The sequence below is a fragment of the Rhinichthys klamathensis genome, unplaced genomic scaffold (genome assembly GCF_029890125.1).
Source record: "Rhinichthys klamathensis goyatoka isolate OS25496 unplaced genomic scaffold, OSU_Roscu_1.1 h1tg000561l_1, whole genome shotgun sequence".
In the NCBI taxonomy this organism is placed as follows: Eukaryota; Metazoa; Chordata; class Actinopteri; order Cypriniformes; family Leuciscidae; genus Rhinichthys; species Rhinichthys klamathensis.
This window is the reverse complement of record NW_026607027.1, coordinates 459,702-486,180: the sequence shown is the minus strand read 5'-3', so window position 1 is coordinate 486,180 and position 26,479 is coordinate 459,702. Positions and strand designations below refer to the sequence as shown.

Sequence of the window (26,479 nt, the reverse complement as noted above, 5' to 3'; positions counted from 1 at the left end):
CCCATAATTTACTCTAATTTGCCCTTAAGCCATTCTAGGTCCATTCTCACCTAAGGTCTACACTATGCCTACGCCATACGACTCTCGACTCTCCTGTGAACGTGTGTACGGCCATTGCCGGAAGCCAGTGATTATAGTTTATAAATATTTAAATATGGATATTTTTCTTCCAAAAACTCATCGCTTTGCTTCAGAAGGCATTTATTAACCCACTGGTGTCGTATGGATTACTTTTATGATGGATGGATGCGCTTTTTGGGGCTTCAAAAACTCTGGCTCTATTCAATGTCACTACAAAGCTAGGAAGAGCCAGGATATTTATATATTGTCATATACACCTAGAATGGATTGAGGGTTAGTAAATTATAGGACAATTTTTCTTTTTTGGGTGAACTATTCCTTTAATGAAGCCTTTTAAACTAAACATAATTTGGTCGGACCAAATTTACTCTACGGGTGTCACGGTTTATGAATCGGCTGTCTCACGCTGATGTGTCTGCGTGAGTGTATTGTGTGGGTGTGGTTACTCGTTGTGCTGATTAGTGTCACCAGCTGTCATCCATTTCAGTTCCCTTTATATACCCAGCAATTCTCTCCCTTGTTGTCAGATCGTTGTGGTTGTTCCCCGGTGTGTTTCCTGTGCTCGTGCCTCGTCTGCTGTTCCTAGTCTGGAGTTCGTCTGTTCCTCGTGTCGTCTGGATGTTCGTCAGTTCGTCGTGTCATCTGGATGTTCACTTCCCCTGGGATTCACTCGAGCACTTCATCACCTGTTTTCCACCGGATCGCCATCTCGTCCCTGCTTCACTGTCCATCTGAGTGTTGTCCCCGACTTGTGCCTTCTTCATTGTTCATTCAATATTATCCATTAAACTGAGTTTACTTGCATACTGCATCCTGCTGTTATTTCCTCACAGAACGATCTGACCAACCATGGATGCAGCAAGTTCATCACAGCTCAACGACTTCATCGCTCACAGTATCTCACGTATGGACCAACAAGCAGAGAGCATCTCGGGCACAGGTCGTGCGGTGCAAGCACTCGTGAAGCAGGTGTCCGAGCTCACCCAACAGGTACAACTTTTACAGACTCCCACTGCGCCCCCCACACCGCCCGTTCCCCCACCACCGATGCCTGCAGCAGTTGAGAGACCAGAGCCACGCCTACCCACACCAGAGGGATATTCCGGTGAACCGGAGTATTGCAGAGCATTCCTCACAAGATGTTCTATGCATTTTGCCTTACAGCCACGCACTTTTCAGAGCGAACAGGCCAAAGTAGCCTTCGTGCTAACCCTGCTGTCAGGGAAAGCAGCACTTTGGGGAACGGCGGTGTGGGAGAACGGAGACGACTGCTGCACCTCGTTCCAGGCACTCTCCGAGGAGATGAAGAGGGTTTTCGACCGTGCAGTGGCGGGTAAGGAGGCGGCCAGATTACTCGCCGAACTGCGACAGGGAGAAGGCTCGGTGGCGGACTACTCCATCCGGTTCCGCACCCTGGCCGCAGAGTGCCGTTGGAACGAGGAGGCGCAGTGGGATATGTTCCTGCATGGGTTGGCTGACCGCGTTCAGAAGGAAATTTACGCGATGGACTTACCAGAGAGACTGAACGGACTGGTGGAACTTGCGCTGAGAGTGGACTCTCGCCTGAATCGTGTGACCAGACTGACGCGCCCCAGCCGTTCCCAGTCCAGCCCGGAAGACCACCAGCCCGGTGGCGCGAGCGCGGTCAGCCCCGTATTCGACCACGAACCCATGCAGGTGGGGAGAGCTCGGCTTTCCCGGGAGGAGAGGGAGAGGCGGAGATCCCAGGGACTCTGTCTCTACTGTGGCCGGGCAGGTCACTTCATCCACTCCTGCCCGGTAAAAGAGCAAGCCCGGTAGTAAGTATGAGGCTACTATCGGGTGGGATCTCCGCCGAGAAGACCTCATCACCATCATCAACCCTCCTCCCGGTAAGACTGAGATGGCGACAGTCGACGCACTGCACCAACGCACTACTGGATTCGGGAGCGGAGGGTAATTTCATGGACTTCAAACTTGCACTTAAGCTTCAGATTCCCGTCACTCCTCTCTCGCACCAGATTACAGTCAACGCACTCAATGGTCAAGAACTTCCCCTAATTACACATGCTACTGAAGACATTACCCTAATCACTTCTGGAAATCACACAGAACTCATTTCATTTTTTCTCATGGACTCACCACTTGCACCAGTGGTTTTGGGACACCCGTGGCTTTCCAGGCACAACCCCCGGATCGATTGGTGCACTAACACTGTTTCCACATGGAGTAACCACTGTCATGAGTCTTGTTTAGTGTCTGCCTGTCCTTCTGTGTCCGGTTCTGTGTTTCAGAGTGAGGCAGCGGATTTGTCTAACGTGCCCGCGGAGTACCAAGACCTGAAGGAGGTGTTCAGTAAGTCTCGCGCTGCTTCTCTTCCTCCGCATCGTTCCTATGACTGTGCGATAGATCTACTGCCAGGTAAATCTCCGCCCAAGGGCAAACTTTACTCTCTTTCTGTTCCCGAGAGGGAGGCCATGGAGAAATATATTTCTGATTCTCTGGCCTCTGGGTTCATCCAACCTTCCTCTTCTCCTGCGGGGGCGGGGTTCTTTTTCGTTGGGAAGAAGGATGGTTCTCTGCGACCTTGCATTGATTACCGAGAGCTGAATAACATCACGGTAAAGAACTCTTACCCTTTGCCGTTGATGTCTTCAGCTTTCGAGAGGTTGCAGGGAGCATCCATTTTCACGAAACTGGACTTACGTAATGCATATCATTTGGTTCGCATCAGGAAGGGGGATGAATGGAAAACCGCTTTTAATACCCCTAGGGGGCACTTTGAATATTTGGTTATGCCGTTCGGGCTTTCCAACTCCCCAGCGGTTTTTCAAGCACTCGTGAATGACGTGTTGAGAGACATGGTAGATCAGTTCATATATGTTTACCTGGATGACATATTGATTTTTTCTTCGTCTCTCCAGGAACACGTTCAACACGTCAGGCGAGTGCTCCAGAGGTTGTTAGAGAATGGGCTTTTTGTCAAGGCGGAGAAATGCTCGTTTCATGCACAGTCTGTTCCCTTCTTAGGGTACATCATCTCTTCTGAGGGAGTGCGCATGGATCCTGACAAGGTTAAGGCTGTGGTAGATTGGCCAAGTCCAGATTCCCGTAAGGCCCTACAGCGGTTTCTGGGATTCGCCAATTTTTACCGACGTTTCATTCGTAATTTCAGCCAACTAGTCGCACCTCTGACTGCCTTGACCTCCCCCCGAACGACGTTCAGGTGGTCGAACACTACCGAGGCAGTGTTCAACAACCTCAAAAGTCGCTTCGTTTCGGCTCCCATTCTTGTCACCCCTGATCCCACACGTCAGTTCGTGGTGGAGGTCGACGCGTCAGAGGTGGGAGTAGGAGCAGTGCTTTCACAACGCGCTTCCTCAGACGACAAGATGCATCCCTGCGCGTTTCTTTCTCATCGACTATCGTCTGCCGAACGTAATTATGACATTGGTAATAGAGAGTTGTTGGCAGTTAAACTAGCGTTGGAGGAGTGGCGTCATTGGTTAGAGGGTTCGGGGGTTCCCTTTATCGTTTGGACCGACCATAAGAATCTGGAATATATCAGATCTGCTAAAAGACTCAACTCCAGGCAGGCTCGGTGGGCTCTTTTTTTCGGTCGTTTTGATTTTGTTCTCTCGTACCGCCCCGGGTCCAAAAACATCAAACCCGACTCTTTATCTCGTATTTTTGATCCATCCGAACGCCCGGTGACTCCCGAGTGTATTTTACCTGAGAAAGTTGTCATCTCCACTCTGGTATGGGAGGTCGAATCGAAGGTCAAGACAGCCTTAGAAGGGGTAACGCCTCCGCCTGGTTGTCCACCGAGCCGATTATTTGTTCCGGAGGGGTTACGGTCCGACGTTATTAGATGGGGTCATTGCTCCAACGTGGCTTGTCATCCAGGAGTGACTCGCACCAGGTTTCTAGTTAAACAACGATTTTGGTGGCCATTGATGGCTCGCGACATTCACGATTTTGTTTTGGCTTGCTCAGTCTGTGCCACTAGTAAGACATCTAACCAACCCCCAGACGGGTTACTTCGACCGCTGTCTGTCCCTTCGAGACCCTGGTCCCACATCGCTCTAGATTTTGTCACCGCCCTCCCGCCTTCCAATGGCATGACGGTTGTTTTAACCGTAGTGGACCGGTTCTCGAAGGCGGCACATTTCATTCCCTTGCCCAAATTACCTTCAGCCAAGGAGACAGCGGTCACTGTCATAGATCACGTTTTTCGGTTACATGGCCTCCCGATGGACGTGGTCTCTGACAGGGGTTCCCAATTCGTATCCAGATTTTGGCAGGAATTTTGTAAATTACTGGGGGCCACGGTCAGTCTGTCCTCGGGCTATCATCCCCAGAGTAATGGCCAGTCTGAGCGAGCCAATCAGGACCTCGAAAGAATGTTGCGATGTTTGGTTGCCAAGAATCCGTCGTCCTGGAGCCAACAGCTTTCTATGGTGGAGTACGCCCACAATTCATTACCAGTGTCATCCACGGGCCTCTCGCCGTTTAAGTGTAGTTTAGGTTACCAGCCACCAATTTTTCCGAGTCTGGAATCCGAGGTCGCGGTCCCCTCCGCTCACGCATTCGTCCAGAGGTGCCACCGTACTTGGACTAGAGCCCGTGAGACTCTACTCCAAGCAGGGAGGCGCATGAAGGCCAAGGCCGATCGCCACCGGTCAAAGCCTCCCGTTTACGTCGTGGGTCAAAAAGTGTGGCTTTCTACCAAGAATATTCCTCTCCGCTCCGTGTCTAACAAGCTAGCTCCTAAATTTATTGGCCCGTTTCCTGTCACCAAGATTATTAGTCCGGTGACAGTCCGACTCAAACTCCCTCCTGCGTACAGGAGAATTCACCCCGCCTTCCATGTGTCTAAAATCAAACCCGTTTTTCATTCTCACATTAATCCGCCTGCCCCGGTTCCCCCCCCGCCGCGACTCGTAGATGGGGAACCCACATATTCGGTTAACCGCATTCTGGACTCGAGACGGAGGGGACGCGGATTTCAGTACTTGGTGGACTGGGAGGGTTACGGTCCGGAGGAGAGAAGTTGGGTACCGGCTAGAGACATCCTGGATCATTCCCTTATCGATGATTACAATCGACAGGTAAGGGAGTCTGAGAACGCCAGGAGGCGTTCTTAGGAGGAGGGGTACTGTCACGGTTTATGAATCGGCTGTCTCACGCTGATGTGTCTGCGTGAGTGTATTGTGTGGGTGTGGTTACTCGTTGTGCTGATTAGTGTCACCAGCTGTCATCCATTTCAGTTCCCTTTATATACCCAGCAATTCTCTCCCTTGTTGTCAGATCGTTGTGGTTGTTCCCCGGTGTGTTTCCTGTGCTCGTGCCTCGTCTGCTGTTCCTAGTCTGGAGTTCGTCTGTTCCTCGTGTCGTCTGGATGTTCGTCAGTTCGTCGTGTCATCTGGATGTTCACTTCCCCTGGGATTCACTCGAGCACTTCATCACCTGTTTTCCACCGGATCGCCATCTCGTCCCTGCTTCACTGTCCATCTGAGTGTTGTCCCCGACTTGTGCCTTCTTCATTGTTCATTCAATATTATCCATTAAACTGAGTTTACTTGCATACTGCATCCTGCTGTTATTTCCTCACAACGGGCCCTATCTCGCACGTCGGTAAACTAGGAAATGAACTTGCGCTCCCTGGGCGGGTCGGCGCAAAAAGGAGGCGTGTTTCGGCGCAAAACATTCCCTAGTGCTATTTTGCAGTTCCAGAAAACAATTCCGCCACTGACCAGAAAAAACAAAGTCAGTGGCGCGTTGCGCGTTGTTCATAATGCTATTTTAAGCGCGCATGCTTGGCCATAATGTAGCGGGTGCACAACGCGCATACACTTTGATTCTCTCATCAACACAGATGCAGCAGTTTTTTATTTTTGCAAATCATACATTATAACAAGGAAAAATATTAACACATGAGGGAAATCATTGTGGTGTCCAAGAAGATGTAAAAAAATGTAGGCCTAAATCTAGCTTACACATTTACCCAAATTTTTCAGGCAAATTGTAGTAATGACGGATCAGACCTGTTTGCCTAATAGTGGCAAGACACATACGTATATAAGGACATCTGACAAATTAGTTTGTCCATCAAGAACCAGAAAAAAAAACAATCTCCCATCCCCATACAACGTCACTTCTCTGTCTTTCACTGCCCTGACAAGAACGTCGGTCTCCTCGGCTGTGAACCGCTCCTGGCGCGTGCCTGGTAAATCCGCCGTAATAATAACAATCCGCCATGCAACGTGCGCACCTGCTCTTAAAGGGTATTTTGGATGACGCTCTGATTGGTTTATTTCACGTTACGCCCAAACCACTCCTATGAATAATGAAGCTATTTCAGACCAACCCCTTTTAAACTTGCGTCGGGCGCAAGAGTCATTTATCCCGCCGGTAAAATAGCAACAGCGTCCAAGACCCGCCCACAAAGTTACTTGCGCTTCGCGCTTGATAATTTCGTTTCAGATCGTTAAAATAGGGCCCTATTTGTTTTTGTTGGAATTTACATTTACATTTATGCATTTGGCAGACGCTTTTATCCAAAGTGACTTACATTGCATTTCAAAGTACACATTTTACATTCTTATCAGCTCTATGCTCTACTGTTTGAGCCAATGCTCTACTGTTTGAGCTACAGGAAGGCTACAGGAAGGAATAAACTACTAACTACTAAAATAAAGCTTGCATCAATTCCTAACCTGAGGTGTATTTCTCAAAAGCATCGTTAGCTAACTATGGTCACTTCTGGGTTGCTCACTTGTGTGGCAGCTCTAGACCTTTGCTTAAAAGCACTTCTTGTTACCATGACATGTGGACTTCAGTATATCAAGCGCAATAAGCAAGCCAACATTACATGGAGTACATTTCTTTCAAATCAATTTCTTTCGATATATTTTAGTGCGCCAATAATCAACGCTGTTATTGAAGATTGCACATTACTATAATAAGTAACCTGAGATGAATCGAGCATCAAATAAAACAAAATCATCGGATGCCATGTTTGTTACAGCAGCATCTTAGAGAAATGTTGTAGAGAACGCTGTTGACTGATTGAACCATATACAGTATACAGGATTAAAAAAAAGGCAGTGAGTTAAGTCATTACGGGAAATACACTGTGTTGATCCGGATACTGGTTGTGACCGATCAAAATGGATTAAGTAAACTTCCATTTTATAATTTTGAATTGATTGCATGCAATACAATTACAGTGTGAAACGATGTTAAAGAATTGTGTTGCATTAGCTAATTTGAATGAAATAATTTGCATTTACTTGTAGTGTTTCAAATGCCTATAAATGATCTCAGATGAAATAGACATGTTCCATGTGCAGCGATTTACAATATGTTTCATTGTTTTAGGTAAAATGTTCAGGCCAGAGGCAAAAACCTTCTCTGTTGTATCTAATTGGTTCTTGTGGAAAAATCCTACCAAAAAGCACATCTGCAGAAGATTTAAAACAAAGCAACAACAATTCTGGATGCACTTGAATGGGATCAGAAGCCTCTTTGTCTGAACATCCTAATGCTGGACTGTTGTAAATGTATCTCAGCTACAGAAATGAGAGGAACCACCTTTTCCTCTAGTTTTGGTTTCTTTCTTCTCTTCATGGAAAGCAGATTTTAGCAATCATCACAGAAGACTGAAGCTTTATACGACATCTGGAGTCCTGACGTGCTTTTGCAAAATTATGTAGTCGCTAATCATTAACTTCAGAGAAGCATCAACAGAAACTCTTAAAATGATGGTTGTTATTCACTGATAATCTTGCCCTCAAGTGAGCTGTTAACAGCTGCGTCCGGATCATTGAGTCAGCTAGATGAACTCAAGAACCAGATCAGCCCAATTTGTGGATGAATCATTCAGACTAGATTTTTGAACCATATTAACTGGTTCATTAAAAAGACTCAAAAGAATTCTCTTATGAATTATTACGCACCAAGGACAGAGTTTGTTTATTTACAACCGAATTCCACCAAATTCACTTTCAAAAAGTAATGAAATCTATGCTATCTTTGTAATAATTCCCTTTCGAGGGACCTCACGCTGCGTTGTATGACGACACTTTGAGGAACGCCTTCAGCGTGATAGCGCCAGGAAATGACAATATATCGGAGACATATTTTGTAACCGGCAGAGAGGACAGTGCAGAAAAAAGCTGTGCATACCAGCCTTCGGTCCTGCCGCTGCCTCAGAAGATGCATAGTCCAGTGCATGGCTGCATATGTTGTCAAATTTAAATAAGCGACCATCTGTATTGCAAACCCCTCCATGTTGCGGTTGTTGTTTTTGCCATCATTGCCATAGAAACCAATGCAGATATTCCAGAAAACGAAAGAGCTGCATGGACACACAAATTGGATCTGAAAAGTTATCAATACGTTTAGATCAGATTCCAATCGGATACACAAATAATCGGATTTGACAGTGTGAATGTAGCCTATTGGCCCAATTTTAACGATCTGAAACGCAAGTATCAAGTAACTTTGTGGGCGGGGCTTGGGCGCTGTTGCTATTTTACCGGCGGGATAAATGACTCTTGCGCCCGACGCAAGTTTAAAAGGGGTTGGTCTGAAAAAGCTTCATTATTCATAGGAGTGGTTTGGGCGTAACGTGAAATAAACCAATTAGAGCGTCATCCAAAATACCCTTTAAGAGCAGGCGCGCTTGTTGCATGGCGGATTGTTATTATTATGGCGGATTTACCAGGCGCGCGCCAGGAGCGGGACACAGCCGAGGAGACCGACGTTCTTGTCAGGGCAGTGAAAGACAGAGAAGTGACGTTGTTTTTTTTTCTGGTTCTTGACGGACAAACTAATTTGTCACATGTCCTTATATACATATGTGTCTTGCCACTATTGGGCAAACAGGTCTGATCCGTCATTACTACAATTAGCCTGAAAAATTTGGGTCAATGTGTAAGCTAGATTTAGGCCTACATTTTTTTACATCTTCATGGACACCACAATGATTTCCCTCATGTGTTAATATTTTTCCTTGTTATAATGTATGATTTGCAAAAATAAAAACTGCTGCATCTGTGTTGATGAGAGAATCAAAGTGTATGCGCTGACTTTAGACTAGGTTTTTTCTGGTCAGTGGCGGAATTGTTTTCTGGAACTGCAAAATAGCACTAGGGAATGTTTGCGCCGAAACACGCCTCCTTTTTGCGCCGACCCGCCCAGGGACCGCAAGTTCATTTCCTAGTTTACCGACGTGCGTCTGTGGAGGGAAAAGCCTGCTTTGCGCGGGTGCAAAATAGGAATGATACATGCGTCAGTGTACAAAGTCATTTGCGCCGGGCGCAAGATAGGGCCCTATGTGTGTAAGTCTTATTTGGTGTTTGTTTGTGATACACACAACTTTTGTGTGAGCTGCAAAAGTTAGGACTGTTAGGGCTGTCTAGCTCTGAGGAGTTGGATGTTCTCAGCATCAAAGCAGGTGATTTTGGGTGACTCGCCAGCCCTATACCCGCAGTATGAGAAGCTCGTGAGTCGTGAAGGTTGTAACTCGTGCCGTGGTGAAGCTAAATATCGATAGGCCGGACGAGAAGTGGGAAGTGCAAAGAAAAAGTAAACTCGATGAGCGCTTCCTGCAATCAAAAGCACATCCTCCACAGCGGGGCTTGCCATTCTTTCCGGATTTCCACATTGTGGTGTCGAGATCCTGGAAAAATCTGTTCTCTTCTCGACTATCGAGTCCCACGTTGCATAATAACGCTTCTATTGTGTGGCTCAAAGAGAACGGCTATGGGATGATTCCCAGAGTAGAAGAGACTTTAGCAGCTTATCTCTCCCCTGACGCTGAATCATCCCTTAAAGCCCCGACATTGCCCACCAAGCCATGCCATACAACATCTTCGCTGGTGGGCAACGTGTAAATGGTGGCAGGTCAGGCAGGTGCTTGCTTACACACAATGGTCATCTTGCAAGCGTACCAGGCCGACCTGCTTAGGGATCTGGATGAGGGCTAAGGTGTGGGGTCCGACGCCATTAAAATAACTGCGTCAGGCCACTGATTTACCTCTGCGTGCCACCAAGGAGACGGCCCGCGCCATCGGCCGCTCTATGGCAGCTATGGTGGCTACGGAGAGGCTTCATACAGCCTTTTGAGAGTGAAATACAAGCACTTTTCAAGGACTTTAAAGTGCTCCACACTTTTTCTAGCCCTTAACTTAAAGGCCCATTGAAATCAAAATGTACGTTTTTTAGCTCTTAGGGTGAATATATTAGCCTTAACATTAAATAAGCTGGTGTGTTCCAAAACAATGACAAAATTCGCATTTAGGAGATATAAGCATTCAAAACTTAGTCTCTGACTTCCGCTAAAATGGATCATGGATTTTTATGATGTCCCCGCAGACTTCACCACGGTATATTGTTTATTTCGAGTCGGAGTGAATGTCGGGCACGTCCGAAAGCGAGTAACTTTAGAAAACTGGATCAGCGCTGACTCTGTTTTGAATGATTCAGTTCGATTTGGTGAACTGAACCGCTTCAAAAGAACAATTCGTTCATGAACCGGACATCACTACCGTTGTCACGTCACGGAGCAATATGGGTTGGAGATGTGTGTTCGGTTCCTCAAACGCTCAAGTTTTATTCCATTTTTAGAATGAAATAGCTAGAATTTATTCACACTTCTAACGTTACTATTGAATCCAACGTATCAGCGCTCAGATTCGTTTCCATGGTGCTGTCAAGTATGACTCGCAGTCTGTGAGGTAAACTAAATGCTCTTGGCTATTTGAAAAGGTGGAGGAGCCTTTCAATATGTCCCGCCTTACCTTCCTGTTTCAGTGGAAATTACGTCAACGCATCATACAAAGCTGCACGTTTCAAGAAACTTCAGTGGGCCTTTAAATGTGATTTTTATTGTGATAACCAAAAATATTAAATATTTTAGTTTTTCTTTATAAAAATTTGGTTTTTATGTTACTGTTGCTAATTTTATCTGCATCTCAACTCAAGCTCAGTGCTTTACTGTCAAATGTGCATTTCCAAGAAATAAAAGTAATATTGTTAGTTACTGCACTTATTAATGTAAAACAATAGTCATTTTCGTCTTTCAACAATGGGTGGTAGATCATTCAGTGCTGTGGCTCCGAAACTCTGGAATTCTCTTCCTCTAACTCTTCGTGACACTTCTAGTATATCCTCACTCAAATCTCAACTAAAAATATTTTCTTACAGTATGTCCAACCCTCCTCTGTTTAGTGTTCTGCTGTTTTGTTACTGTATATTTCTATTTGATGCATACTAATTCTTGATGCTGTGTTTTTGTTATCTTCTTGTACAGCGACCTTGAGCTTGGGAAAGTCGTTTTATAAATAAAACTTTTTTATTATTATTATTCATTTTATGACTAAATTACCTTTATGATTAAAAATCTCCCCACCCCCCAGCGCTGCCAAATTAGGTGCTTGTTCCACCATCTGTAAAATTTAGTGGCACTGGTGCTACTGCTCTCAAATGTTAGTCTGGAGCCCTGTATATTGCCAGAGGTTAGAGTGACTCATTTATTGTGTGCATATATGTTTGTACATTAGCCAAAAAGAAGCAAATCTTATTTACCTGTGGCTTTTTCTGGGTTACTGCACATGAAACAGAGCCAGCCACCCTCCTCTTCACTGTAGCTGAACAGGTCAAAGAAACGAACCTCCTCCAGATACATCAGCAAACTGTCCACATCCTGAGAGAGATGGAGAGATGAAATTTAGCAGATGATGCTATTCAAAAGACAACACACAGGGAAAGAGTTCTAAAATTAATGCTAGAATGCATTGCAACAAGGTTGGTGGAATAAATGATCCAAGATGGCAAAATGTTGATCCACTCGTTAAAACTGACGTCACTGTTTCCGGGTCAAAACGATAGCAATTCATCTTTTTTTAATCGTTAAAGTATTGGTTTTGTATTGGACTCAGTGAGTCCAGAGACTGTAGTATATACACCATGAGTTTATAAAAGCTTGCCGTAAATGTGTAATATGAATTAATAGTGCTCATAAATGGCTGTTGAGATAGTATTCTTAATTGAAAATAGTGGAGGCCTGGACCCGGATATGGCATTAACAAACGGATATATGACTTATTTTGTTAGCTTAACAACATACTAATGCCAAACTATTGGAATGAACTACAAGCAAGTCACATTTCTTAAGCACATTTTCTATGGAATAGCACCGATATTGTTGAAATGTGTCTTGAGACATCAAAGCTCTCTCTGTTATAACGTCAGATTCTATAAATCTGACGTTATAACTTCTTCTCCTAGTCGGTACACGCCAGCTGGCAGGGGGAAGCACCAGCCGATCGGGGTCCACCGGTCTTCCATTCATTTTTTTTGATGGCGCTGAGATGTTTGGCTGGCCGTCTGTCGCTCCACTTTGTCTTTGTTTTATATCTATTATTATTTTACCTATGTTGCCAAGGCGTACTATCGTTTCTCACTTATGATCGCCAAACTCTGCTTGAGATTGGAGTCTTCTGCAATCAGTTTAAACCTGACCTGCTGAAAAGCTCACCTCCACCTCCATGCCTCGAGGAAATTCCGGTCTTCCTGAGGCGCCCTCCTCTCTATTATGCTTCCAAGAGACGGTGCAGAAGACGTGGTAAACGCGGAGGTGTCCGGGTAAGGTTAAAGGCTACTCTGAGGACTATTCGTGTGTTTGGTCGCTGGACTGAGCTGTATCTGTTGGACGACGCTGTTCTGCACTCGGGGGTGTTCAGGGACCGATGGATTCGGCCGGTGTTCCCTGACGCTGGTGGCTTAGGCGGTGTCGGCCGCTCGGTGGACCCCGATCGGCTGGTGCTTCCCCCTGCCAGCTGGCGTGTACCGACTAGGAGAAGAGGTGTGGATCGTCGGAGCCTTCGATCCCTGAAGCAAGTCCTGTCCGTATTTGACACTGTTACTTTAAATCTGGCTCTGCTGAATGTGAGATCTGTCACAAACAAAACGTTTTTACTGAACGATTTCTTTATCGCACGTAATTTGGATTTTATGTTCCTGACGGAAACCTGGCTGCGTGAAGGTGATCTTACTCCTTTATCGGAGCTTCTTCCCCCTGGATGCAATTATTTTAACTCCCCTCGTATTACCGGTAAAGGTGGAGGACTGACATCCATTTTTAAATCTACTTTTTGCTGTCAACAATCTTCAACTGCAGGCTACTCCAGCTTTGAGCTGCAACTCTTTGAGGAAAAGCTTTCGGAAACTTTTCTCTGTGCGGTGGTCTATCGGCCACCAAAATTCAACAAAGACTTTGTTCGGGACTTTGCAGACTTTGTATCGGGTGTTACTCTTAAATATGACCACTTTTTGATTGTTGGCGATTTCAATATACATGTGTGTTGTGAGAACAGACCTCTGGTCAAAGACTTTATGAATGTAATTGACTCTTTCAACCTTATGCAGTCTGTTCGGGAGCCCACGCATGAAAAGGGTCATATTTTGGATCTTGTGCTGTCATATGGGCTGGACATACAGATAACTGAGATCGGCCACACACTTTTATCTGACCATTTACCTGTTTTATTTTCCATCTCTGTGCCTGCTCCCTCTCTAAGCGCAGCTCCTCTGCGCCGTCTTCGTGTTTTTAATTCTGGAACACAGTTGTTTTGTGCTATTTTTAAAGACTCTTTTTTATATTCTTTGGATGATCTTAATGACCGCAGTGTGGATGAATGCATAGCAATGTTTGATTCTTTCTGTACTAAGATTTTAGATTCGATTGCACCCATGACTTTAAAGCGCATAAAGCCTCAGAAGGAGCCCTGGCTGAATGAGTCCACTCGTACGCTCAGGCGCACATGTAGACAGGCGGAGAGAAAATGGAAAAAGGACAATCTTCAAATTTCTAGGGAACTCCTTCAAGACAGTCTTATTAATTATCAGCAGGCTGTAAAAACTGCAAAAATTGATTATTTCTCCTCACTGGTGTCAAAAAATGGTGAACTGTGGTGATGCTGTCTGTTTAGAGCCTTCTTCTAGTTTGTGTGAGGCTTTTCTGCAGTTTTTTACAGACAAGATCTCTGCTATTAGAATCCCACTATCTCGGTCTGCTCAGGTCCCCTCAGCTCCTATAGCAAGCACAGCTGTCTTTGACAGCTTTGAACCGGTCACCCCTACTGAACTGAATGAGATAGTTGCACATTTACGCCCTGCTAACTGTCAAACGGATAATATTCCATCATGTCTGTTTAAGGAGGTCTTCTGTTCAGTGGAGTCTTTTATTTTGAAATTTATTAATTTGTGTCTTAGTTCTGGCTGCGTTCCATCTTCTTTTAAACATGCCATAGTTCAGCCTCTCCTGAAGAAGAAGAACTTAGACCCTATGGTTTTATCTAATTTTAGACCCATTTCTAAGCTCCCTTTTATTTCAAAGGTTTTGGAAAGAGTTGTGTTAATGCAGGTCCAAGAATTTTTAAAAACAGCGGATGTTTACGAACAGTTTCAGTCTGGTTTTAGGTCTCGTCACAGTACTGAGACTGCTCTATTAAAAGTTTTTAATGATCTGTTCTTACACCTTGATACTGGCAACTGTGCCATTTTAATTCTGCTTGATTTGACTGCAGCCTTCGACACAGTTGATCATAAAATTCTTCTGTGGCGCTTAGAGCACTGTGTTGGCTTAAAAGGCACTGTCCTAAAGTGGTTTGAGTCGTACTTAACAGACAGATCAATCTCAGTACAAATGGGACAGTTTTCATCCTCAGTGGCCCCTCTGACCTGTGGGGTACCGCAGGGGTCAGTTCTGGGTCCACTCCTATTTACCCTGTATATGCTACCATTGGGATTAATTTTCAGGAAGCATGGCATCTCCTTCCACTGCTTCGCTGATGATGTGCAGGTGTATCTTCCACTAAAGGTTCCAGCTAAAGAATCTTTGCAGGCCGTGATAAACTGCATGAGCGATATTAAGAAATGGATGGACCTAAACTTTTTAAAACTTAATGAGAATAAAACGGAGGTTGTCTTGTTTGGTCGTCCAGAGTTGGTTCAGGTTCTTACCAGTGCCCTTGGCCAACTAGCACCTCACTTAAGATCCCATGCCAGGAATCTTGGAGTGATTGTTGATAGTGCTTTTAAACTGGATAAGCAGGTCAGTGCTGTGGTTAAGGCTAGCTTTTTTCAGCTTAGACTGATAGCTAAAGTCAAACCGTATCTGAGACAGGCTGACCTAGAAAAAGTCATTCATGCTTTTATTACCTCACGCCTGGATTACTGTAACTCCTTGTATACAGGCATTGGGAAGTCTGAGCTTTATCGTCTGCAGCTTGTACAGAATGCAGCAGCTCGTCTTTTAAGTGGCAGGAAGAAGCGGGAGCACATTACTCCAGTGCTCTCATCCCTTCACTGGCTTCCAGTAAAGTATCGGATTGATTTTAAGGTTATTCTATTTGTTTTTAAATGTATCAATGGGTTAGCCCCAGAGTACCTTACAGACCTTGTCACGTTGCATAGGCCCTCCAGAGACCTTCGTTCAGCCAGTCTGATGGTCCTGGAGGTTCCTAGATCGAAACGGAGATCCAGTGGTGATCGAGCTTTTTCAGTGGCAGGTCCAACTCTCTGGAACTCACTGCCTGTAGCTGTGCGGACTGCTAGTAGCTTGTCCACTTTTAAATCATTGCTGAAGACTCATTTGTTTGAAGTAGCTTTTGGCACAGGGGAGCTGCCTTGATGAATGTTATATTCTATGTGTTCTTCATTTTTTTCAATTCTTCTTTTATTTTTAGCATTTGTTATTTTATTGTGTTTTTATTGTATCAGTCTGTGAATAATATCTTAGTGTTTTCATTGTGAAGTACTTTGGTAGGCCTTGGCCTTGGAAATGTGCTATATAAATAAATGTGACATTGACATTGACATATAAATGCCAATAATGAAAAAAAAGAAAGACAGCTGGACACTACTGCTTTGCTAATCAAAAGAATGTGAGGTGATCTCTGCCTGTCAGTCACTGAGTGTACCATTTTGCTGAGATAGCTTTAGAGGGCAAAACTTTGCTGAAAAGCAAAGTCTAGCTGAAGCTAGCAAAATGGCTAACATTGTTGACAGAAGAGCTCCTTAGTGTTCAGTGGACAGCGAGGCAGGTTGCTAGGTTTAACAGGGTTAAGATGTACACTACATTTATTTTAATGTGAAGATTTACATTGTGCAGTATTTCTTGACACCAGGGAAGCAGTAAACTACAAGCTAGCTTTCTTAGTCGTGAGAAGTTGTGGTTAGCCGCTCCTGGCTACCAGTTCTCAAGATTAATAGAGTGTGTATAAGAGTCTCAATAGTCTTAAAGCAGGACAGCCCTTTGAAGAATCTTCACATTGATCAGATTATCCTAGAATTTGTCTTTAAAGTCTTTATGGAAAGCCGTCAATGGACTGAAACAGCTGCGTAATGACAATATGGGATTTACTTTACGTATTAGAGAGTCAACAGCACAGCTAGACTAAAATGAACAATGAGAGCTGGCATCTACATATGCTTATTGGCTAGAAATTCCAATGGATGTGAGGGTGTGTGGCCTTTAGAAAGAGGAATCTGCTAAAATGAAGACAACCAATGATATTAGAAAATTATTTGTTTTTACAGATATCAAAGCCAGTGAAGTGACTATTATACTGAACTGAGTTATTCTGGAAAAACGACGATTGCAAACATCACACAGAAGAGTTAGGAGAAAAACAAGGATTGTTCGGAAGTCCTTTCCAAGAAATTACAATCACCGGTTTGTGCATTGGCTCCACCTTTAAAAGGTTAGTTCACCCATAAATGGAAATTCTGTCATCAACTACTCACCCTTATGTCGTTCCAAACCCTTAAGACTTTCGATCATATTCAAAACACAAATGAAGATCTTTTAATGAAACCTGAGAGATTTCTGTCCCTCCACCAAGTCCATTCCACCAAAACTTGCATAATTTTTTTTATAAAGACGTAATAAATTTGAGTCAAGTAGTTTAATCCAGTTTGTTCTGGTGCATCGAGCAAGAACAGTTGAACTGCCACTGAACATATTTGATGAGTTTGATGTATGTGCGCTGATCAATGTTCATATAGCCGCTTTTTCAGTGTCAGGCCAAACCGTTCTTGTTGCTAAACCTTTCCATTCCATGCTAATCTGGCCCAGCCAGTATGGATATGGTTTCCTTTTCCACTGTGGGGCTGATAACATAGCTTTTTGGAATGCAATCCAGAGTTTACAGTTTATGAGATGTGTGACCGCATTATGGAGAATGATCAGATATTTCTATTATTAAATTGTGCGTTTGGCCAGCCTCAGAGACTGGTAGACAGGCAACAGACAAGTGACCAATCCTGAATGAGTCACTACACAAGATTTCCGGGCTGAGAACACTTTGTAATTGCGCCGTACCGAACCAACCTCAAGTGGAAATATAACTTTAAATGTTCCTTACCGTTCTTAGAACCAAATGATTACATTTGTTTATTATTGACCGTGTCTCTTCAGAAGACTTCATATGGATTCATTTTTCAATGTCGCTATGAATATTTTGTAGTGTAAATGTTTTGGTGGATTGGACTTTTTTTAAAAGGAGGGGGAAGAAATTCGTAGGTTTCATTAAAAATGTCTTCATTTGTGTTCCAACGATGAATGAAAGTCTTACTGTGCGTTCACACCGGACGCGAATAGCGCGGCAAATTCGCGTCTACCGCGTCTAGTTTGACGCTTGACCACTTTGTGTTAATTCGCGCGTCAAGAGTGAAACTGACGCGCGTAAAAACAAAAGTTTGAAGCGAAATTTACGCGCGTCGGATTCCATTCCAAACCCATTGGCGGCCATCTTTTTTATTTTGATCGAGCATTCATCGGGAGAGTCACCGCTCTGTATTTGCTCTGGAGAGCAGAACAGCGGCGTAGGGATCATCGTCGCCGTATTTGTGTCCACCAGACCTTTCGGAGGCGAACCCAGTTTGGCGAGTTTCACCATTTGCTCGCTCCAGGAGCTGCGCCTGGATGACGGCGGCTTTCAGCGGTACTTCTGCCTGTCCCGCGCCCAGTTTGATTACCTGTTGTCCCGCATCGGAGTGAGGATCACCCTCGCCCTCACCCACCTAATATGTCATTTATTTTTGTGTTGATGATAAATGGAGCCAGCCTCCTAAAGTGATTAACCTGTCCTGTGATTTTTTTTTCTCTCTCACACAACACTGTCCAGACACGAACTTATGCACTATAGTATGTTGGTTGTCTTTACATTATAATACTATTTCATATAATCTAGATTGGAATAAATAGCATTCAATACAAAATGAATGTCTCATATATTGAAATCAAGTTTTATGTGATAAAATATTTGCTTTGTTGTGCATTAGAACCACACAGGCATTTAGTCATATTACAAAATAATTTATTGAAGCATCCGGATACTTCACCACGTGACAGCAGCAAGCAGCTAGGCTCCTGATTGGTTAACGCGGCGCGAATTGACGCCAAAGTTCAGATTTTTCAACTCGGGCGGCAGACGCGAATTTGCGTCAAACGCGTGAATGCACAAAAAGCACTTAATAAAATCATTCGCGCGTAACGCGCCAGACACGCCATTCGCGCGAACTTGACGCGCGAAGGCATATTCGCGTTTACCGCGCCGCAGGAATTTTTTACGCGTGTAACGCGTCTTTGCATTAACTTAAAGCGATACTTCAGGATTTAGCATTAAGCTTTGTATTGGTAGGAAACCTGAAGTATTACCATGCTATCCACCCACATATCCCTCTGAGACGAGAGATTTATGTATTTTTTGTCTGGAGAAAATCCTCCGATGACGCAAAAATCGTCATTTTGCGTCATGGGAGGATTTTTTGGCCAGAGGCTAAAGACTACAGTCAGTAGTAGGGGCTGTCCCGCATGTTTTCAACCCGCCCATAGAGGGTGGGATCTCACTCACAGAATGTACACATAGTGTCAGCCATCTTTTTTTTGGAAGCTAAGCTAGCAGGCTCTTGTTCTGTGGAGAAATTTGAGTAGTAGGGGTTACCATCCTCTTTATGTCCGGCCGTCGATGTCCGGGATTCAGCTTTTGCTTTCTGCAGTCGCCATTCATTGTTTACATGCACTTTTGTTTCAATCTAACTGAATTCATTCCGATTGGTGAATCTTAATGTAGTGTTTACATGAGCGCTAAACAAGTGATCGTTTGATGTGCATTTTAACATTGCTAAGAAAATTCCCGCTCTTCCGTGAGAGATACGAGACCGGTGCGTCTCACAGGTGTCGCTCATCGGTAATCACGCCACCGGCCTCGCACAGTTCTCCCGCGGCCCTAGTCTCGTCCTGCTCGCCACAGTAAACATGATGAATGGCGACTGTAGAACGCAAAAGCCGAATCCCGGACATTTTGGGCGATCTCGAAACACATTTTCGGGGAGACTCATCACGGAGACTCACTAGTAGCCTAGCCTTGTTGCTTAACTACTGCACTCTGTTACCGGCCTGGTGTGAACGCACCATTAAGAGTTTGGAACAGCATGAGGGCGACCAACTGATGACAGAATTTCTGTTTTTGAGTGAACTATCTGTAGAGTTATGTGTATGTCCCCTTAAGGTCAGCCCCGCCTTCTATGATGTGTAACGGAGAGCATGGTGGGAGAGCGGGCAGTTCAATAAACTAAGAGTACGGAGCAAGACGGTCTTTTGTGTTTCTGTCCATTTAAAACTACATGGTGTCAGAAGTGGGATAAATATGGCCCAGGGGCTCAGTCGTATCGATCCGTTGGTCTTTGATGACAACACTGCCGATAACTGGAGAAAGTTTGAAAAGGAATGGCGCATCTACTGCTATGCTGGCCTGTCTGATAAATCAAAGAAAGTTCAAGCCTACACATTGCTAAACCTTGCCGGTCCAGAAGCGGTTGACAAGTCTGAAACATTTGTGTATGATGACGAGGAAGACCATGAGGATCCAGAGGTACTTCTAACGAAAATTCTCTGAATTGTGCTTACCAGCAAAAAACGTCATCATGGATAGACACGCGTTTAATACCGCTGTTCAACACCCAGGCGAATCTGTGAAAGCATACGTTTCCAATTTGAAAATACTGGCAAAGAAATGTGAATTCGGATCACTGCAAGATGAACTCATTAGAGACCGCATAGTGTGCGGTATAGAAAGTGACACTGTTCGCAAACAGTTGCTCCGTGAAAAAAAACTCACCCTGGACTTGGCTGTTAGCATATGTTTGCTGTATGAACAATCTGAGAGAAGTCTGAAAGAGCTGAGAAAAGACACAGAGGTATGTGCTCTGCAAAAAACACGTTGCTCAAACTGTAATGGCCAACATTCTTCAGAAAAAAACAAATGGTATGCATACAACAAACGCTGCAACACCTGTGGTAAACTAAACCACTTTGCGAGATGCTGCAGGTCAGCACCAACACAGCAACTAGGCGCTAAAACATTCTATCAGCCTAGAACCCAGCAAAGGGATAGAATACATGAGCTGGATGCGCAACCTGATGACAATATGCAGGACGCTTTTTTCTGTGAACCTGTTGAGCTCACCAATCAGAAGGGTGAGATCTTCACAACTCTGAAATTAAAAAATGGAAATGGTCAACTGAAAGTAAAGGTTGATACAGGCGCCAAGTGTAATGTGATATCAAAACGAATTCTGAAAGGTTTGAATCACACCATCCCTACCAACATAGCAGAGAAAGTCAATCTGGTGGCTTATGGAGGGGAGACAATCGACACTGAGGGAAAAACAGTGTTGCAGTGTGTCCGTGGGGAATTTAAATTTCATGTAGTGGATCGTGATGTAAAACCCCTTCTCGGTCTACGGGATAGCATCGCTATGGGACTCATCCAATTGGGACCTGATGTACACATGCTGCATCATGAGGCACCGGAGGTACGTGAATACAGTGGATCTTTTTGATTGTGATGTCATTGGCAGCCTGCCAGTTGTATATCATATGAGACTGGATAACACAGTGACCCCGGTGGTCTGTGCACCCCGTAAAATACCAATAGCCATGAAAGGAAAAGTAAAAGCAGAACTGAATCACATGACTGAGCTGGGTGTGATAACACCTGTAACTGAGGCAACGGAGTGGGTATCAGCCATGGTTGCAGCCAAAAAAAAAAAAAGGGTCTGTAAGGATTTGCATAGACCCAGTTCATCTTAACAAAGCCCTCCTTAGACCACGGCACCCACTAAAAACAATTGAACAGATAATTGCAGATATGCCTGGTGCTAAAGTGTTTACCATTCTGGGTGCTAAATGTGGGTTCTGGCAAATCCCCCTTGATGAAGCTTCATCCAAACTAACCACATTTATGTCCCCGTTTGGCCGTTACAGGTTCTTGAGGATGCCATATGGAATCTCAACAGGCAGTGAGGTCTTTCAAAGATCAATGGAGCAATTGTTTGCTGGAGAGCCTTGTGAAATTGTAGTTGACGACATTCTCCTCTGGGGCCGTACGCATGAGGAACATGATGATCGTTTGCGACAGGTACTGAACAAAAATCGTGCCATTAACATGAAACTCAACCCGGACAAATGCAGATTCAGAGTCGATTCTGTCCAGAATGTGGGTCACCTGCTGACTGCTGAGGGTGTCAAAAATGACCCTGAAAATGCCAACACCTCAGGAAAAACAAGCTCTGCAGCAGTTACTGGGCATGACAAATTACTTATCCAAATTCATTCCCCAGTACAGTGATATCACTGGTCCTTTAAGACAGTTGCTTCATCAGGATTCGGAGTGGTGCTGGCATGAGACTCATGACAAGGCTTTTGCGAGACTGAAACAGGCTTTGACAAACCCCCCAGTGTTGCAATATTTTGACACGTCCGTACCAGTAGTTCTACCAAAAAAAGACTCGGGAGAGAAGATACTGTACAATTATGCATTTTATTAACAGCCCAGCAAGCCATATATGCAATAAAGTTCTTTGGCGTAGGCCCCGTCCGTAACTCGCGATCCGAGGGTACGGATTCTGCATATCCTGCCTGAAGATGAAGGCAGGGGCGCAGCCGACCCCCCCTTGGGGTATTGGAAGGGACCGACCTGGTGGTGTGGGAAGGATGGAGCGAAGACCGTCTTGGTGGAGGTGGGGAGGATGGTGGTAAGTGAAAGCGTCAGCATCTGCGAACTCAGACGAGTGTAAGTAAGAATCTTTTATACTTCACGTATTAGAACGCGATTGGATAGATGAGAAGGTAATAAATGACGTAACAATTGAGTCTTCCTGGCAGAACTTACGCTACGCTTTCATTTCTCTCTGCGGATGCCTCCCAACATGGCCTTGGTGCAGTATGCTTACAGCGGGGGCGGCCTGTGGCATTTGCATCAAGGGCCCTCACGCCCACTGAGTCTCGTTACGCTCAAATTGAAAAAGAAATGCTGGCACTTGTCTTTGCAACAAAAAAATTCCATGACTTTATCTATGGCCGCCCTGTCACTGTAGAAACTGATCATCAGCCCTTAATAACCATATTAAAAAAGCCACTCCACACTGCCTCACCCCGCCTACAGGGTATGATGATGAAACTGCATCGTTATCACCTGGATGTCATTTTCAAACGTGGTAAGGAGCTGTTCGTGGCTGATGCTTTGTCCCGGGCCCACCTCTCCACATCTGACCCATAACTCACTGATGACCTGCTGGAGGTCATGACCGTCCAGGTGCTGTCTTCCCGTCGGGTTGATGAACTCAGGGCTGCTGTGCAAAAAGATGTCACATGCCAACAGCTTTCTGACATGATTAGTAACGGCTGGCCAGCCACCTCAAAAGAACTTCCATATTCCTTGCGTCCCTTCTTTTCAATGAGCGATGAGCTGACCATTCAGGATGGCCTGCTGCTTCGTGGGGAGAGATTGATTATCCCACCTGCACTGCAGAAATTTTATGTAAGCCAGTTACATCAGGGCCATCCTGGTACTACAGCAACAAAGCGCAGGGCTAAGGAACTTATGTATTGGCCATCGATGTACACTGATATTGACGCTGAACTCTCTCGTTGCGCACCTTGCAATGCTCTCAAACCTCATCAGACAAAAGAACCTCTGCAGCTCTCCATGAAATCCCGGATCTTCCCTGGTCTTTCACGGCTGCTGACCTGTTTGATTGGCATGGAAAAACACATCTAGTCCTTGTGGATTCATTCTCGGGCTGGTTTGAGCTGGATTATCTTCCTGACATGAGAAGGTTATCACATCACTGAAAAGACATTTTGCAGTACATGGTGTCCCGCACACTTTAATGACTGATAATGCTACTCAGTTTGTGTGCAAAGAATTTGAAGATTTTTCACGCACTTGGGACTTCAAGCATATATTCGCAGCAGCCCTCACTATCCCCAATCCAATGGACTGGCTGAGCGTGCGGTTAGATCTGCCAAGCATCTATTGGAAAAATGCTACCGCGATCATACTGACATCCGTGCTGCACTTCTCCATGTTCGTAATCTTCCCCGAGATGGCCTACCATCCCCTGCACAACGCCTGCTTTCCAGACAAACAAGGACCTTCCTCCCAGTGACCAAGGCAATGCTTCAGCATGTTGTTCACACAAACGTAAAGGACGCCATCACAAAACAAAGACTGAGGGGAAAAGACTATTATGACAGAAATGCTCATCAGCTCACTGCACTGAAGCCAGGGCAAACTGTCAGAATGCAGACAGCACGCGGTTTTGACAGGTTAGCAATTGTGAATTCCCCTGCCCAGCAACCAAATAGCTACATTGTGACATCACAAGGTGTCAAGTACATCAGGAACAGACGGCATCTACTCCATGTCTCAGAATCCCTTTCAGCTGACTTTGAGGATGATCTCCCAGTGGTGACTAATGCTGAGACACTCGCAACACCATCCAATGCTGAGGGGCCCATGCAGCAACCACACTCCCCTAAAGTGGATTGTTACACTGACACAGAGGGCAAACACTCAGTGGTGACTCGTTCTGGAAGAGTCAGTCGTCCTAACCAATGTTACAAAGACTATGTTATGACCTGATTGAAATGTGCTGTCATTCTTACAGTTCTTCATGCCTGGTGCGTATGTTATGTCTGATTTTGTGTGGTTAGATGTTCTTGCTTATTGCACATGTTTTTTCATCCAACGTTATGTGGTTGGTTATAGTTTTCTTTTGTTGTTTTGTCTCCTGCAATTTCATCTGGTCTTCCACTAAAAGAGGGGGGATGTAGAGTTATGTGTATGTCCCCTTAAGGTCAGCCCCGCCTTCTATGATGTGTAACGGAGAGCACGTTGGGAGAGCGGGCAGTTCAATAAACTAAAAGTACGGAGCAAGACGGTCTTTTGTGTTTCTGTCCATCTAAAACTACACTATCTTTTAAAGGGATAGTTAACCAAAAATAAAAACACAACTTGTGTTGATCACTTATTTCCATACAATGGAAGTGAATGAGTACTGATGTCATCAAGCTTCAAAATGACAAAACAGAATGAAATTATCATAAGTTGTCCATATGACTTGTACGCTGTCTTTTGAAGCCATATAATAGTTCTGTGTAAGGAACAGGCTGAAATTTATGGCATTATTAATTGATAATCTTCTCCAGTGGGCTGTTTACAACGGTGACAGCCTTGAGAACTGTATCAGTCTGATTTGTGAATGAATCATTCAGAAGAGTTCTGATATGAAGAAAGATTTGTTGACCAATCCAGCATTAGTCCTTTTTTCATGAACATACCAAGAAGTTGCCATGATTTTTAGTGAATAACCACTTCACAAAGCTATCCATAAAATTCTTCTGTGAAACATAAAAGAAGATATTATTACCCCCTATAAGAAACTTTTGTACATTTTAAAGTTAAATTCATCAATCTGGTGCACTTTAAGAGTTCAATTTAAAGCTCCAACCCATGTTAAGTGTGTAAATTGAACAAAGAAAAAGTCAAACAATTTGAAATTAATAATAATAATTTGATATTATTATTCATATGACAGAAATAGCCATATATTGTAAAAAAAAATCCCCTGTAAAATAAATGAAATGAATATTTCATAAGTATATTACTTTACTTGCAAGGGATAATCTTATTTTGACACAAATTGCAGTTGAGCTTTTATTTTGGAAGAAAACAAACACGTCTCATTACAAATCAAGTGAAACGCTGTATCTACCATCTTCCTACAAAAATGTTGGAAATTATGCAACTGTGAAAATAATGTGGAACTGGTGTCCGCTACTGTCAGGATACGGTGTGTGTATTCAATCGCACGACGAAGAGGTAGAACAGGAAACAGGATTAAAAAACTAAATTTAGGAGATAAATCCCAGAATACACTTCACACACGCTATACATAGATGAAGACGGACAGAGACTCAGGAACTCAGGGTATAAGCATGGATGAAACAAAGGAATCTAATGAGATAATAGATGAACACAGGTGAAACAGAATGATCAATGAACACAGGGAAACTAGGTCAGGGAACAGAACACAAAGCATCATGGGAAACGTAGTCAAAACAAGACATCTTACAGATATGCTCCCAAATGCACACCATGAGATGGAGTTCACTGCATTCATTCATTTATTTATTTTCGGACCGTGTGGGGGGTGGGGGGCACTTCCTGCATTACACGCAGTTTCCTCTCAGGCGAATAAAGCCAGGTCATTCATCAGTCATTCCAGCCTTCTCAGACCTGAGGCTCAGAGAGATGAATGGCAAGGGTTTTCACCTTCTCCTTCAGCATGGCAGCGCATTACTTAGATAAAGGTGAGTGACACTGTAAAGCCGCCTTTTCCAATAGAACAACACTAAATTTGTTTTCAACTTTTAAGAGAAGAAATTGCTTCAAGGAGCCTGTTTCACATTTCAGTTGACTGGTCAGTTCTTAACAGACAACTAAAGCTTCCATTACAACTACATGACACAAGTTGTTCAGACCCTATAGAAATCTGACACAAGGGTTAGACCAGACTTTAATTTTCACCTTCCCTGTGAGTGACTAGGACAGGCTTGGCATTTTAGAGCATTTCTTTCTCTGAGTTTAGAACAAAGGGAGATGAAAGACCATCAATCACACATCTTATGTTTAAATTTGTCTTCATGCTTTCCTATAGATTGATGCAGGTCATTATCGAACCCCCGCAGACAGCCTTTCTGGCGAAGAACAGTCGAGTCATCTTACTGGTGCTCTGCCATGACTCATTTCACGCCAACTAAATCAGTGTAAGAATTGAGCAAGAAATGTAATGTGCATTTGATTATTTGTGCCATGAAAACCTTTCAAATAGTACAAATGTTAAAATGGTATCTGATGTATTTTTTTTTTACAGATGAGTCGAGTACATAGATCTAAACAAGGACCATGTGTGTGCATGTGCAACAGTTTATATTCGCACATGCTGAGTCCAGTGTGCTGTGGTTTATGTTCCTTATTAAAAGCAAGGCTCAAAG

The 26,479-nt window shown here is 44.2% G+C and overlaps 1 protein-coding gene across 1 annotated transcript in view; it reads right to left on the bottom strand.

Annotated features, from left to right (window-relative positions):
• Nucleotides 1–26,479, bottom strand: part of veph1 (ventricular zone expressed PH domain-containing 1) — a 109,233-nt gene that overhangs the window by 12,588 nt on the left and 70,166 nt on the right. The window contains exon 11 of the mRNA XM_056239401.1: nt 11,656–11,773. Within this exon, the coding sequence (XP_056095376.1) occupies nt 11,656–11,773 (118 nt within the window). The remainder of the gene's footprint in view (nt 1–11,655; nt 11,774–26,479) is intronic.